The sequence below is a fragment of the Nerophis ophidion genome, linkage group LG07 (genome assembly GCF_033978795.1).
Source record: "Nerophis ophidion isolate RoL-2023_Sa linkage group LG07, RoL_Noph_v1.0, whole genome shotgun sequence".
In the NCBI taxonomy this organism is placed as follows: Eukaryota; Metazoa; Chordata; class Actinopteri; order Syngnathiformes; family Syngnathidae; genus Nerophis; species Nerophis ophidion.
In genome coordinates, this window is record NC_084617.1 from 79,330,968 (window position 1) to 79,344,571 (window position 13,604).

General features: G+C 50.2%; 1 protein-coding gene across 1 annotated transcript in view; it reads left to right on the forward strand.

Annotated features, from left to right (window-relative positions):
- Positions 1-2,702, forward strand: part of LOC133556923 (calcineurin-binding protein cabin-1-like) — a gene marked incomplete at its 3' end in the record, with an annotated part of 67,729 nt that extends 65,027 nt beyond the window's left edge. The window contains exon 36 of the mRNA XM_061907276.1: positions 2,430-2,702. Coding sequence (XP_061763260.1) covers positions 2,430-2,702 — 273 coding nt within the window. The remainder of the gene's footprint in view (positions 1-2,429) is intronic.
- Positions 2,703-13,604: the final 10,902 nt, after the last annotated feature.

The following is a 13,604-nucleotide window of genomic DNA, read 5'->3' on the forward strand; positions in this document are numbered from 1 at the left end:
AATTTTTTCATTTATTTGATCTAATATATTTTTGTGCATCTTTAGGAAGGCAGCAACTCAGAATGCTCACATTGAGATGACATGACAATAAATGCACAAACATATACCAAGTATATAAAAAACAATACACTTTTGGATACTTTGTTTAAAGCGCTTAACTTTATCACATGGTAGAGTGAAAAAGTCACCATCCACCATTAGCTATGCTGTGTTAGCATTATTTTAAAGGCCAGGGCCCCCTGACACCCCTTCTCAACTGTCTATGCCACGTCAAGGCTTGGTTAGCCCAGAATTTTTGACTAATGAATGAGGAAAAAACTGAAATTTGAGTTTTTGGTGGGGCCCTCACTGACTTGGGACTATTGCACAATGATGTGCGTCCCAAGGTCACCAGCCTTGACCTCACTATAGACAGCCATTTTAAACTTGACAATCAAGTCAATGGCCTTTTAAAATCTTGTTTTTATCATCTTCGCCTTTTAGCAAAGGTAAAACCGTTTTTATCTTTTAACCTTTCTGAAGAAGTGGTGCATACTTTTATTTCAAGTGGCCTGGACTACTGCAATGCACTTTATGCTGGCATTAACCAAACATCTCTCTCCTGGTTGCAGTTAGTCCAGGACGCGGCAGCAGGACCTTTAACAGGGGCCAGGAAACGCCAACATATAATCCCAATTCTTGAGAGTCTGCATTGGCTCCCTGTTCATTTTAGAATTGATTTTAAAGCATTGCTGTTTGCTTTTAAATCTTTACATGGACTGGCACCCTTTATATCTCGGACCTCATCCAGACTTACAACCCTGCCTGCGTTCTGAGGTCCGAGAGCCAGCTCCAGCTCGAGGTGCCCAAGACCAGGTTTAAAACCAGGGGAGACCGGGCCTTCTCTGTGGTCGGCCCTAAGCTCCGGAACACTCTGCCCCTCCATGTTAGAACTGCTCCCACAGTGGACTCTTAAGTCTCGTTTTAAGAGCCACTTTTATTCTTTGGCTTTTAACACTACCTGAGTTGTGTGGTCCTCTGTGTGCTCTGTGTTTTCTAAAATTTTGATTTGTATTTATTGTTTTAATTGGTTTTACCCTTTAAAATCGTTTTTAATCATAATTATTTTATATTGTTTTTATATTGGTTTTATTTTTTATTCAGTCATTGGTGGAGCTAAGGATTAATATTTGAATATTGTTGTGCAGCACTTTGGACACATTTATGTTGTTTAAATTGGATTGTATTTTAAAGACCACATAGCTTCAACCTCACTTAGACAGTTTTAACCATGGATAAATTGAAAGAAATGCTGTAGTGTTTTTGTTGTATATTTTACCAACTGTTAGTTAGTTAGCAGGCTATTTCCTGGATCAATAAGGATGCCAGACAGACAGGGGATGGCATTAAGTGGGTGGGATTGTTTCATTTGATGATTCAATCTGTAATGATCATTTATTGTATTTGTTCTTTTATTAGATCCTCACTAAAATTGTATATTTTCTTCCTTTTTTCATAAGCCCATTTTTGACAAAGTTAAGTGGGAATAATAGATTTTGTATTTTAGTTTAATCCTACTAATTGTCTGTTTTATTTGATCAAAACATGTGTTAGTCATGTCAGTTTAGTGTGAGAATCAACCACAATAATATTATTGGAATACTTCACTGAATCAGTCAGTTGATGAATCAGTCCTGAAACAGGCTGCATGTGGGAACTGTGGCGTGCTGCAATTTTGTTAGGTACAGCTTTTCTATCAGCCGTTGAGCTGGCACATTGGTATTTATCGTGCCGATGATTCAGTAGGAGCTGAATCATCAAGGCTTGTGCATGCGTGAGGCTCCTGACTGCTGTGTTGTTCTTGGGAGGCTGCGCCACTTGGTTTTCAGTTTGCCTGATTTCTGCAGGACAATTCTCCGGGCGTGCTTCAACTTGACATGGCAGCAGTGCACAGGACATGGGAGCCTTGGGAGCCTGATGGTTTTCTTGTTCATTTGTACTAAACAACACATATTGTCAAGATCCTTCAACTTTGTCTTCTGGCTTTTTAAATGGCTGGAAAATCCTCCAACTTGTCATCCATTTTATACGTAGAAATGGAGAAGGTATTCATTTCTGCAAACAGTGCTCCGCTGTTGCCATGACAGCGCCTGTGGGAGCAGGGCCGCTGTTGTCACAGGTTGTTTGTGCAGCTCTTGTATTTTGCAAGTGCTCCTCCAAAAGACGTCCACAGATGTGTCAGTGAGGATTCAGAGCCGTGGTCATTTCAGAATCTAGGGCGCAGAAACACAACTCTGCGTTTGCAAAAGCATTCCAAATCAATGTTTGTTGGGGCCCTTGGCCAGAGAGGTCTTTAGAAATGATCATTTCTCTGCAGTCTAGCAAAGTGTAGTGGTGTCCATGTGCCACAAAGGTCTGAGTGATGACCCTCCTTCTTGTGTCTCCTGCAGACTGCAGGTGACGCCCCCAGCACGCCCAAATACAGCAGAGACCTCTTCTTCCCTGCCTCCCTACCAACGCCGGTCTTGATCAGCCACGCCACGTGCCAACCACTGTCCACCCAAGACGGCCAAGCCAAAGTGGTGTTTGAGCCCCTGAGCAAGTTGTCAAGACCTCAAACGTCGGGCTTCCACGATCAGTCTGTGCACAGGAGAGCAGTTTGCCATCCTGCGTCAGCAGTAGCGGCAGCAGCGGCAGCAGCGGCCATGTCCTTCCTACAACACACAGGTAGAGGCACCTCACTTCTTTAAGACGGCTGTCAGCCACCATGTCCTTCCTACAACACACAGGTAGAGGCACCTCACTTCTTTAAGACGGCTGTCAGCCACCATGTCCTTCCTACAGCACACAGGTAGAGGCACCTCACTTCTTTAAGACGGCTGTCAGCCGCCATGTCCTTCCTACAACACACAGGTAGAGGCACCTCACTTCTTTAAGACGGCTGTCAGCCACCATGTCCTTCCTACAACACACAGGTAGAGGCACCTCACTTCTTTAAGACGGCTGTCAGCCGCCATGTCCTTCCTACAACACACAGGTAGAGGCACCTCACTTCTTTAAGACGGCTGTCAGCCACCATGTCCTTCCTACAACACACAGGTAGAGGCACCTCACTTCTTTAAGACGGCTGTCAGCCGCCATGTCCTTCCTACAACACACAGGTAGAGGCACCTCACTTCTTTAAGACGGCTGTCAGCCGCCATGTCCTTCCTACAACACACAGGTAGAGGCACCTCACTTCTTTAAGACGGCTGTCAGCCACCATGTCCTTCCTACAACACACAGGTAGAGGCACCTCACTTCTTTAAGAGGGTTGTCAGCCACCATGTCCTTCCTACAACACACAGGTAGAGGCACCTCACTTCTTTAAGACGGCTGTCAGCCGCCATGTCCTTCCTACAACACACAGGTAGAGGCACCTCACTTCTTTAAGACGGCTGTCAGCCACCATGTCCTTCCCTCAACACACAGGTAGAGGCACCTCACTTCTTTAAGACGGCTGTCAGCCACCATGTCCTTCCTACAACACACAGGTAGAGGCACCTCACTTCTTTAAGACGGCTGTCAGCCACCATGTCCTTCCTACAACACACAGGTAGAGGCACCTCACTTCTTTAAGACGGCTGTCAGCCGCCATGTCCTTCCTACAACACACAGGTAGAGGCACCTCACTTCTTTAAGACGGCTGTCAGCCACCATGTCCTTCCTACAACACACAGGTAGAGGCACCTCACTTCTTTAAGACGGCTGTCAGCCACCATGTCCTTCCTACAACACACAGGTAGAGGCACCTCACTTCTTTAAGACAGCTGTCAGCCACCATGTCCTTCCTACAACACACAGGTAGAGGCACCTCACTTCTTTAAGACGGCTGTCAGCCACCATGTCCTTCCTACAACACACAGGTAGAGGCACCTCACTTCTTTAAGACGGCTGTCAGCCACCATGTCCTTCCTACAACACACAGGTAGAGGCACCTCACTTCTTTAAGACAGCTGTCAGCCACCATGTCCTTCCTACAACACACAGGTAGAGGCACCTCACTTCTTTAAGACGGCTGTCAGCCACCATGTCCTTCCTACAACACACAGGTAGAGGCACCTCACTTCTTTAAGACGGCTGTCAGCCGCCATGTCCTTCCTACAACACACAGGTAGAGGCACCTCACTTCTTTAAGACGGCTGTCAGCCACCATGTCCTTCCTACAACACACAGGTAGAGGCACCTCACTTCTTTAAGACGGCTGTCAGCCACCATGTCCTTCCCTCAACACACAGGTAGAGGCACCTCACTTCTTTAAGACGGCTGTCAGCCACCATGTCCTTCCTGCAACACACAGGTAGAGGCATCTCACTTCTTTAAGACGGCTGTCGGCCACCATGTCCTTCCTACAACACACAGGTAGAGGCACCTCACTTCTTTAAGACGGCTGTCAGCCACCATGTCCTTCCTACAACACACAGGTAGAGGCACCTCACTTCTTTAAGACGGCTGTCAGCCACCATGTCCTTCCTACAACACACAGGTAGAGGCACCTCACTTCTTTAAGACGGCTGTCAGCCACCATGTCCTTCCTACAACACACAGGTAGAGGCACCTCACTTCTTTAAGACAGCTGTCAGCCACCATGTCCTTCCTACAACACACAGGTAGAGGCACCTCACTTCTTTAAGACGGCTGTCAGCCGCCATGTCCTTCCTACAACACACAGGTAGAGGCACCTCACTTCTTTAAGACGGCTGTCAGCCACCATGTCCTTCCTACAACACACAGGTAGAGGCACCTCACTTCTTTAAGACGGCTGTCAGCCACCATGTCCTTCCTACAACACACAGGTAGAGGCACCTCACTTCTTTAAGACAGCTGTCAGCCACCATGTCCTTCCTACAACACACAGGTAGAGGCACCTCACTTCTTTAAGACAGCTGTCAGCCGCCATGTCCTTCCTACAACACACAGGTAGAGGCACCTCACTTCTTTAAGACGGCTGTCAGCCACCATGTCCTTCCTACAACACACAGGTAGAGGCACCTCACTTCTTTAAGACGGCTGTCAGCCGCCATGTCCTTCCTACAACACACAGGTAGAGGCACCTCACTTCTTTAAGACGGCTGTCAGCCACCATGTCCTTCCTACAACACACAGGTAGAGGCACCTCACTTCTTTAAGACGGCTGTCAGCCACCATGTCCTTCCCTCAACACACAGGTAGAGGCACCTCACTTCTTTAAGACGGCTGTCAGCCACCATGTCCTTCCCTCAACACACAGGTAGAGGCACCTCACTTCTTTAAGACGGCTGTCAGCCACCATGTCCTTCCTGCAACACACAGGTAGAGGCATCTCACTTCTTTAAGACGGCTGTCAGCCACCATGTCCTTCCTACAACACACAAGTAGAGGCACCTCACTTCTTTAAGACAGCTGTCAGCCACCATGTCCTTCTTACAACACACAGGTAGAGGCACCTCACTTCTTTAAGACGGCTGTCAGCCGCCATGTCCTTCCTACAACACACAGGTAGAGGCACCTCACTTCTTTAAGACGGCTGTCAGCCACCATGTCCTTCCTACAACACACAGGTAGAGGCACCTCACTTCTTTAAGACAGCTGTCAGCCGCCATGTCCTTCTTACAACACACAGGTAGAGGCACCTCACTTCTTTAAGACGGCTGTCAGCCGCCATGTCCTTCCTACAACACACAGGTAGAGGCACCTCACTTCTTTAAGACGGCTGTCAGCCACCATGTCCTTCCTACAACACACAGGTAGAGGCACCTCACTTCTTTAAGACAGCTGTCAGCCGCCATGTCCTTCTTACAACACACAGGTAGAGGCACCTCACTTCTTTAAGACGGCTGTCAGCCGCCATGTCCTTCCTACAACACACAGGTAGAGGCACCTCACTTCTTTAAGACGGCTGTCAGCCACCATGTCCTTCCTACAACACACAGGTAGAGGCACCTCACTTCTTTAAGACGGCTGTCAGCCACCATGTCCTTCCCTCAACACACAGGTAGAGGCACCTCACTTCTTTAAGACGGCTGTCAGCCACCATGTCCTTCCTGCAACACACAGGTAGAGGCATCTCACTTCTTTAAGACGGCTGTCAGCCACCATGTCCTTCCCTCAACACACAGGTAGAGGCACCTCACTTCTTTAAGACGGCTGTCAGCCACCATGTCCTTCCTGCAACACACAGGTAGAGGCACCTCACTTCTTTAAGACGGCTGTCAGCCACCATGTCCTTCCTGCAACACACAGGTAGAGGCACCTCACTTCTTTAAGACGGCTGTCAGCCACCATGTCCTTCCTACAACACACAGGTAGAGGCACCTCACTTCTTTAAGACGGCTGTCAGCCACCATGTCCTTCCTACAACACACAGGTAGAGGCACCTCACTTCTTTAAGACGGCTGTCAGCCACCATGTCCTTCCTACAACACACAGGTAGAGGCACCTCACTTCTTTAAGACGGCTGTCAGCCGCCATGTCCTTCCTACAACACACAGGTAGAGGCACCTCACTTCTTTAAGACGGCTGTCAGCCACCATGTCCTTCCTACAACACACAGGTAGAGGCACCTCACTTCTTTAAGACGGCTGTCAGCCACCATGTCCTTCCCTCAACACACAGGTAGAGGCACCTCACTTCTTTAAGACGGCTGTCAGCCACCATGTCCTTCCTGCAACACACAGGTAGAGGCATCTCACTTCTTTAAGACGGCTGTCAGCCACCATGTCCTTCCTACAACACACAGGTAGAGGCACCTCACTTCTTTAAGACAGCTGTCAGCCACCATGTCCTTCCTACAACACACAGGTAGAGGCACCTCACTTCTTTAAGACGGCTGTCAGCCACCATGTCCTTCCTACAACACACAGGTAGAGGCACCTCACTTCTTTAAGACGGCTGTCAGCCGCCATGTCCTTCCTACAACACACAGGTAGAGGCACCTCACTTCTTTAAGACGGCTGTCAGCCGCCATGTCCTTCCTACAACACACAGGTAGAGGCACCTCACTTCTTTAAGACGGCTGTCAGCCACCATGTCCTTCCCTCAACACACAGGTAGAGGCACCTCACTTCTTTAAGACGGCTGTCAGCCACCATGTCCTTCCTGCAACACACAGGTAGAGGCATCTCACTTCTTTAAGACGGCTGTCAGCCACCATGTCCTTCCTACAACACACAGGTAGAGGCACCTCACTTCTTTAAGACGGCTGTCAGCCACCATGTCCTTCCTACAACACACAGGTAGAGGCACCTCACTTCTTTAAGACGGCTGTCAGCCACCATGTCCTTCCCTCAACACACAGGTAGAGGCACCTCACTTCTTTAAGACGGCTGTCAGCCACCATGTCCTTCCTGCAACACACAGGTAGAGGCATCTCACTTCTTTAAGACGGCTGTCAGCCACCATGTCCTTCCTACAACACACAGGTAGAGGCACCTCACTTCTTTAAGACAGCTGTCAGCCACCATGTCCTTCCTACAACACACAGGTAGAGGCACCTCACTTCTTTAAGACGGCTGTCAGCCACCATGTCCTTCCTACAACACACAGGTAGAGGCACCTCACTTCTTTAAGACGGCTGTCAGCCGCCATGTCCTTCCTACAACACACAGGTAGAGGCACCTCACTTCTTTAAGACGGCTGTCAGCCGCCATGTCCTTCCTACAACACACAGGTAGAGGCACCTCACTTCTTTAAGACGGCTGTCAGCCACCATGTCCTTCCCTCAACACACAGGTAGAGGCACCTCACTTCTTTAAGACGGCTGTCAGCCACCATGTCCTTCCTGCAACACACAGGTAGAGGCATCTCACTTCTTTAAGACGGCTGTCAGCCACCATGTCCTTCCTACAACACACAGGTAGAGGCACCTCACTTCTTTAAGACAGCTGTCAGCCACCATGTCCTTCCTACAACACACAGGTAGAGGCACCTCACTTCTTTAAGACGGCTGTCAGCCACCATGTCCTTCCTACAACACACAGGTAGAGGCACCTCACTTCTTTAAGACGGCTGTCAGCCACCATGTCCTTCCCACAACACACAGGTAGAGGCACCTCACTTCTTTAAGACGGCTGTCAGCCACCATGTCCTTCCTACAACACACAGGTAGAGGCACCTCACTTCTTTAAGACGGCTGTCAGCCACCATGTCCTTCCTACAACACACAGGTAGAGGCACCTCACTTCTTTAAGACGGCTGTCAGCCACCATGTCCTTCCTACAACACACAGGTAGAGGCACCTCACTTCTTTAAGACGGCTGTCAGCCACCATGTCCTTCCTACAACACACAGGTAGAGGCACCTCACTTCTTTAAGACAGCTGTCAGCCACCATGTCCTTCCTACAACACACAGGTAGAGGCACCTCACTTCTTTAAGACGGCTGTCAGCCGCCATGTCCTTCCTACAACACACAGGTAGAGGCACCTCACTTCTTTAAGACGGCTGTCAGCCACCATGTCCTTCCCTCAACACACAGGTAGAGGCACCTCACTTCTTTAAGACGGCTGTCAGCCACCATGTCCTTCCTGCAACACACAGGTAGAGGCATCTCACTTCTTTAAGACGGCTGTCAGCCACCATGTCCTTCCTACAACACACAGGTAGAGGCACCTCACTTCTTTAAGACAGCTGTCAGCCACCATGTCCTTCCTACAACACACAGGTAGAGGCACCTCACTTCTTTAAGACAGCTGTCAGCCACCATGTCCTTCCTACAACACACAGGTAGAGGCACCTCACTTCTTTAAGACGGCTGTCAGCCGCCATGTCCTTCCTACAACACACAGGTAGAGGCACCTCACTTCTTTAAGACGGCTGTCAGCCGCCATGTCCTTCCTACAACACACAGGTAGAGGCACCTCACTTCTTTAAGACGGCTGTCAGCCGCCATGTCCTTCCTACAACACACAGGTAGAGGCACCTCACTTCTTTAAGACGGCTGTCAGCCGCCATGTCCTTCCTACAACACACAGGTAGAGGCACCTCACTTCTTTAAGACGGCTGTCAGCCACCATGTCCTTCCTGCAACACACAGGTAGAGGCACCTCACTTCTTTAAGACGGCTGTCAGCCACCATGTCCTTCCTACAACACACAGGTAGAGGCACCTCACTTCTTTAAGACAGCTGTCAGCCACCATGTCCTTCCTACAACACACAGGTAGAGGCACCTCACTTCTTTAAGACGGCTGTCAGCCACCATGTCCTTCCTACAACACACAGGTAGAGGCACCTCACTTCTTTAAGACGGCTGTCAGCCACCATGTCCTTCCTGCAACACACAGGTAGAGGCACCTCACTTCTTTAAGAGGGCTGTCAGCCACCATGTCCTTCCTACAACACACAGGTAGAGGCACCTCACTTCTTTAAGACGGCTGTCAGCCACCATGTCCTTCCTACAACACACAGGTAGAGGCACCTCACTTCTTTAAGACGGCTGTCAGCCACCATGTCCTTCCTACAACACACAGGTAGAGGCACCTCACTTCTTTAAGACGGCTGTCAGCCGCCATGTCCTTCCTGCAACACACAGGTAGAGGCACCTCACTTCTTTAAGACGGCTGTCAGCCACCATGTCCTTCCTGCAACACACAGGTAGAGGCACCTCACTTCTTTAAGAGGGCTGTCAGCCGCCATGTCCTTCTTACAACACACAGGTAGAGGCACCTCACTTCTTTAAGACGGCTGTCAGCCACCATGTCCTTCCTACAACACACAGGTAGAGGCACCTCACTTCTTTAAGACGGCTGTCAGCCGCCATGTCCTTCCTGCAACACACAGGTAGAGGCACCTCACTTCTTTAAGACGGCTGTCAGCCGCCATGTCCTTCCTACAACACACAGGTAGAGGCACCTCACTTCTTTAAGAGGGCTGTCAGCCGCCATGTCCTTCTTACAACACACAGGTAGAGGCACCTCACTTCTTTAAGACGGCTGTCAGCCACCATGTCCTTCCTACAACACACAGGTAGAGGCACCTCACTTCTTTAAGACGGCTGTCAGCCGCCATGTCCTTCCTACAACACACAGGTAGAGGCACCTCACTTCTTTAAGACGGCTGTCAGCCACCATGTCCTTCCTACAACACACAGGTAGAGGCACCTCACTTCTTTAAGACGGCTGTCAGCCACCATGTCCTTCCTACAACACACAGGTAGAGGCACCTCACTTCTTTAAGACGGCTGTCAGCCACCATGTCCTTCCTACAACACACAGGTAGAGGCACCTCACTTCTTTAAGACGGCTGTCAGCCACCATGTCCTTCCTACAACACACAGGTAGAGGCACCTCACTTCTTTAAGACGGCTGTCAGCCACCATGTCCTTCCTACAACACACAGGTAGAGGCACCTCACTTCTTTAAGACGGCTGTCAGCCACCATGTCCTTCCTACAACACACAGGTAGAGGCACCTCACTTCTTTAAGACGGCTGTCAGCCACCATGTCCTTCCTACAACACACAGGTAGAGGCACCTCACTTCTTTAAGACGGCTGTCAGCCACCATGTCCTTCCTACAACACACAGGTAGAGGCACCTCACTTCTTTAAGACGGCTGTCAGCCGCCATGTCCTTCCTACAACACACAGGTAGAGGCACCTCACTTCTTTAAGACGGCTGTCAGCCACCATGTCCTTCCTACAACACACAGGTAGAGGCACCTCACTTCTTTAAGACGGCTGTCAGCCGCCATGTCCTTCCTACAACACACAGGTAGAGGCACCTCACTTCTTTAAGACGGCTGTCAGCCACCATGTCCTTCCTACAACACACAGGTAGAGGCACCTCACTTCTTTAAGACGGCTGTCAGCCACCATGTCCTTCCTACAACACACAGGTAGAGGCACCTCACTTCTTTAAGACGGCTGTCAGCCGCCATGTCCTTCCTGACAACACACAGGTAGAGGCACCTCACTTCTTTAAGACGGCTGTCAGCCACCATGTCCTTCCTACAACACACAGGTAGAGGCACCTCACTTCTTTAAGACGGCTGTCAGCCACCATGTCCTTCCTGCAACACACAGGTAGAGGCACCTCACTTCTTTAAGACGGCTGTCAGCCGCCATGTCCTTCTTACAACACACAGGTAGAGGCACCTCACTTCTTTAAGACGGCTGTCAGCCGCCATGTCCTTCCTACAACACACAGGTAGAGGCACCTCACTTCTTTAAGACGGCTGTCAGCCGCCATGTCCTTCCTGCAACACACAGGTAGAGGCACCTCACTTCTTTAAGACGGCTGTCAGCCACCATGTCCTTCCTGCAACACACAGGTAGAGGCACCTCACTTCTTTAAGACGGCTGTCAGCCACCATGTCCTTCCTACAACACACAGGTAGAGGCACCTCACTTCTTTAAGACGGCTGTCAGCCGCCATGTCCTTCCTACAACACACAGGTAGAGGCACCTCACTTCTTTAAGACGGCTGTCAGCCACCATGTCCTTCCTACAACACACAGGTAGAGGCACCTCACTTCTTTAAGACGGCTGTCAGCCACCATGTCCTTCCTACAACACACAGGTAGAGGCACCTCACTTCTTTAAGACAGCTGTCAGCCACCATGTCCTTCCTACAACACACAGGTAGAGGCACCTCACTTCTTTAAGACGGCTGTCAGCCACCATGTCCTTCCTACAACACACAGGTAGAGGCACCTCACTTCTTTAAGACAGCTGTCAGCCGCCATGTCCTTCCTACAACACACAGGTAGAGGCACCTCACTTCTTTAAGACGGCTGTCAGCCACCATGTCCTTCCTACAACACACAGGTAGAGGCACCTCACTTCTTTAAGACGGCTGTCAGCCGCCATGTCCTTCCTACAACACACAGGTAGAGGCACCTCACTTCTTTAAGACGGCTGTCAGCCACCATGTCCTTCCTACAACACACAGGTAGAGGCACCTCACTTCTTTAAGACGGCTGTCAGCCACCATGTCCTTCCTACAACACACAGGTAGAGGCACCTCACTTCTTTAAGACGGCTGTCAGCCACCATGTCCTTCCTAGCAACACACAGGTAGAGGCATCTCACTTCTTTAAGACGGCTGTCAGCCACCATGTCCTTCCTACAACACACAGGTAGAGGCACCTCACTTCTTTAAGACGGCTGTCAGCCACCATGTCCTTCCTGCAACACACAGGTAGAGGCACCTCACTTCTTTAAGACGGCTGTCAGCCACCATGTCCTTCCTACAACACACAGGTAGAGGCACCTCACTTCTTTAAGACGGCTGTCAGCCACCATGTCCTTCCTGCAACACACAGGTAGAGGCACCTCACTTCTTTAAGACGGCTGTCAGCCACCATGTCCTTCCTACAACACACAGGTAGAGGCACCTCACTTCTTTAAGACAGCTGTCAGCCGCCATGTCCTTCCTTACAACACACAGGTAGAGGCACCTCACTTCTTTAAGACGGCTGTCAGCCACCATGTCCTTCCTACAACACACAGGTAGAGGCACCTCACTTCTTTAAGACGGCTGTCAGCCGCCATGTCCTTCCTACAACACACAGGTAGAGGCACCTCACTTCTTTAAGACGGCTGTCAGCCACCATGTCCTTCCTACAACACACAGGTAGAGGCACCTCACTTCTTTAAGACAGCTGTCAGCCACCATGTCCTTCCTACAACACACAGGTAGAGGCACCTCACTTCTTTAAGACGGCTGTCAGCCACCATGTCCTTCCCTCAACACACAGGTAGAGGCACCTCACTTCTTTAAGACGGCTGTCAGCCACCATGTCCTTCCTGCAACACACAGGTAGAGGCACCTCACTTCTTTAAGACGGCTGTCAGCCACCATGTCCTTCCTACAACACACAGTAGAGGCACCTCACTTCTTTAAGACAGCTGTCAGCCACCATGTCCTTCCTACAACACACAGGTAGAGGCACCTCACTTCTTTAAGACGGCTGTCAGCCACCATGTCCTTCCTACAACACACAGGTAGAGGCACCTCACTTCTTTAAGACGGCTGTCAGCCGCCATGTCCTTCCTACAACACACAGGTAGAGGCACCTCACTTCTTTAAGACAGCTGTCAGCCACCATGTCCTTCCTACAACACACAGGTAGAGGCACCTCACTTCTTTAAGACGGCTGTCAGCCGCCATGTCCTTCTCTACAACACACAGGTAGAGGCACCTCACTTCTTTAAGACGGCTGTCAGCCGCCATGTCCTTCCTACAACACACAGGTAGAGGCACCTCACTTCTTTAAGACGGCTGTCAGCCACCATGTCCTTCCTACAACACACAGGTAGAGGCACCTCACTTCTTTAAGACGGCTGTCAGCCGCCATGTCCTTCTTACAACACACAGGTAGAGGCACCTCACTTCTTTAAGACGGCTGTCAGCCGCCATGTCCTTCCTACAACACACAGGTAGAGGCACCTCACTTCTTTAAGACGGCTGTCAGCCACCATGTCCTTCCTACAACACACAGGTAGAGGCACCTCACTTCTTTAAGACGGCTGTCAGCCGCCATGTCCTTCTTACAACACACAGGTAGAGGCACCTCACTTCTTTAAGACGGCTGTCAGCCGCCATGTCCTTCTACAACACACAGGTAGAGGCACCTCACTTCTTTAAGACGGCTGTCAGCCGCCATGTCC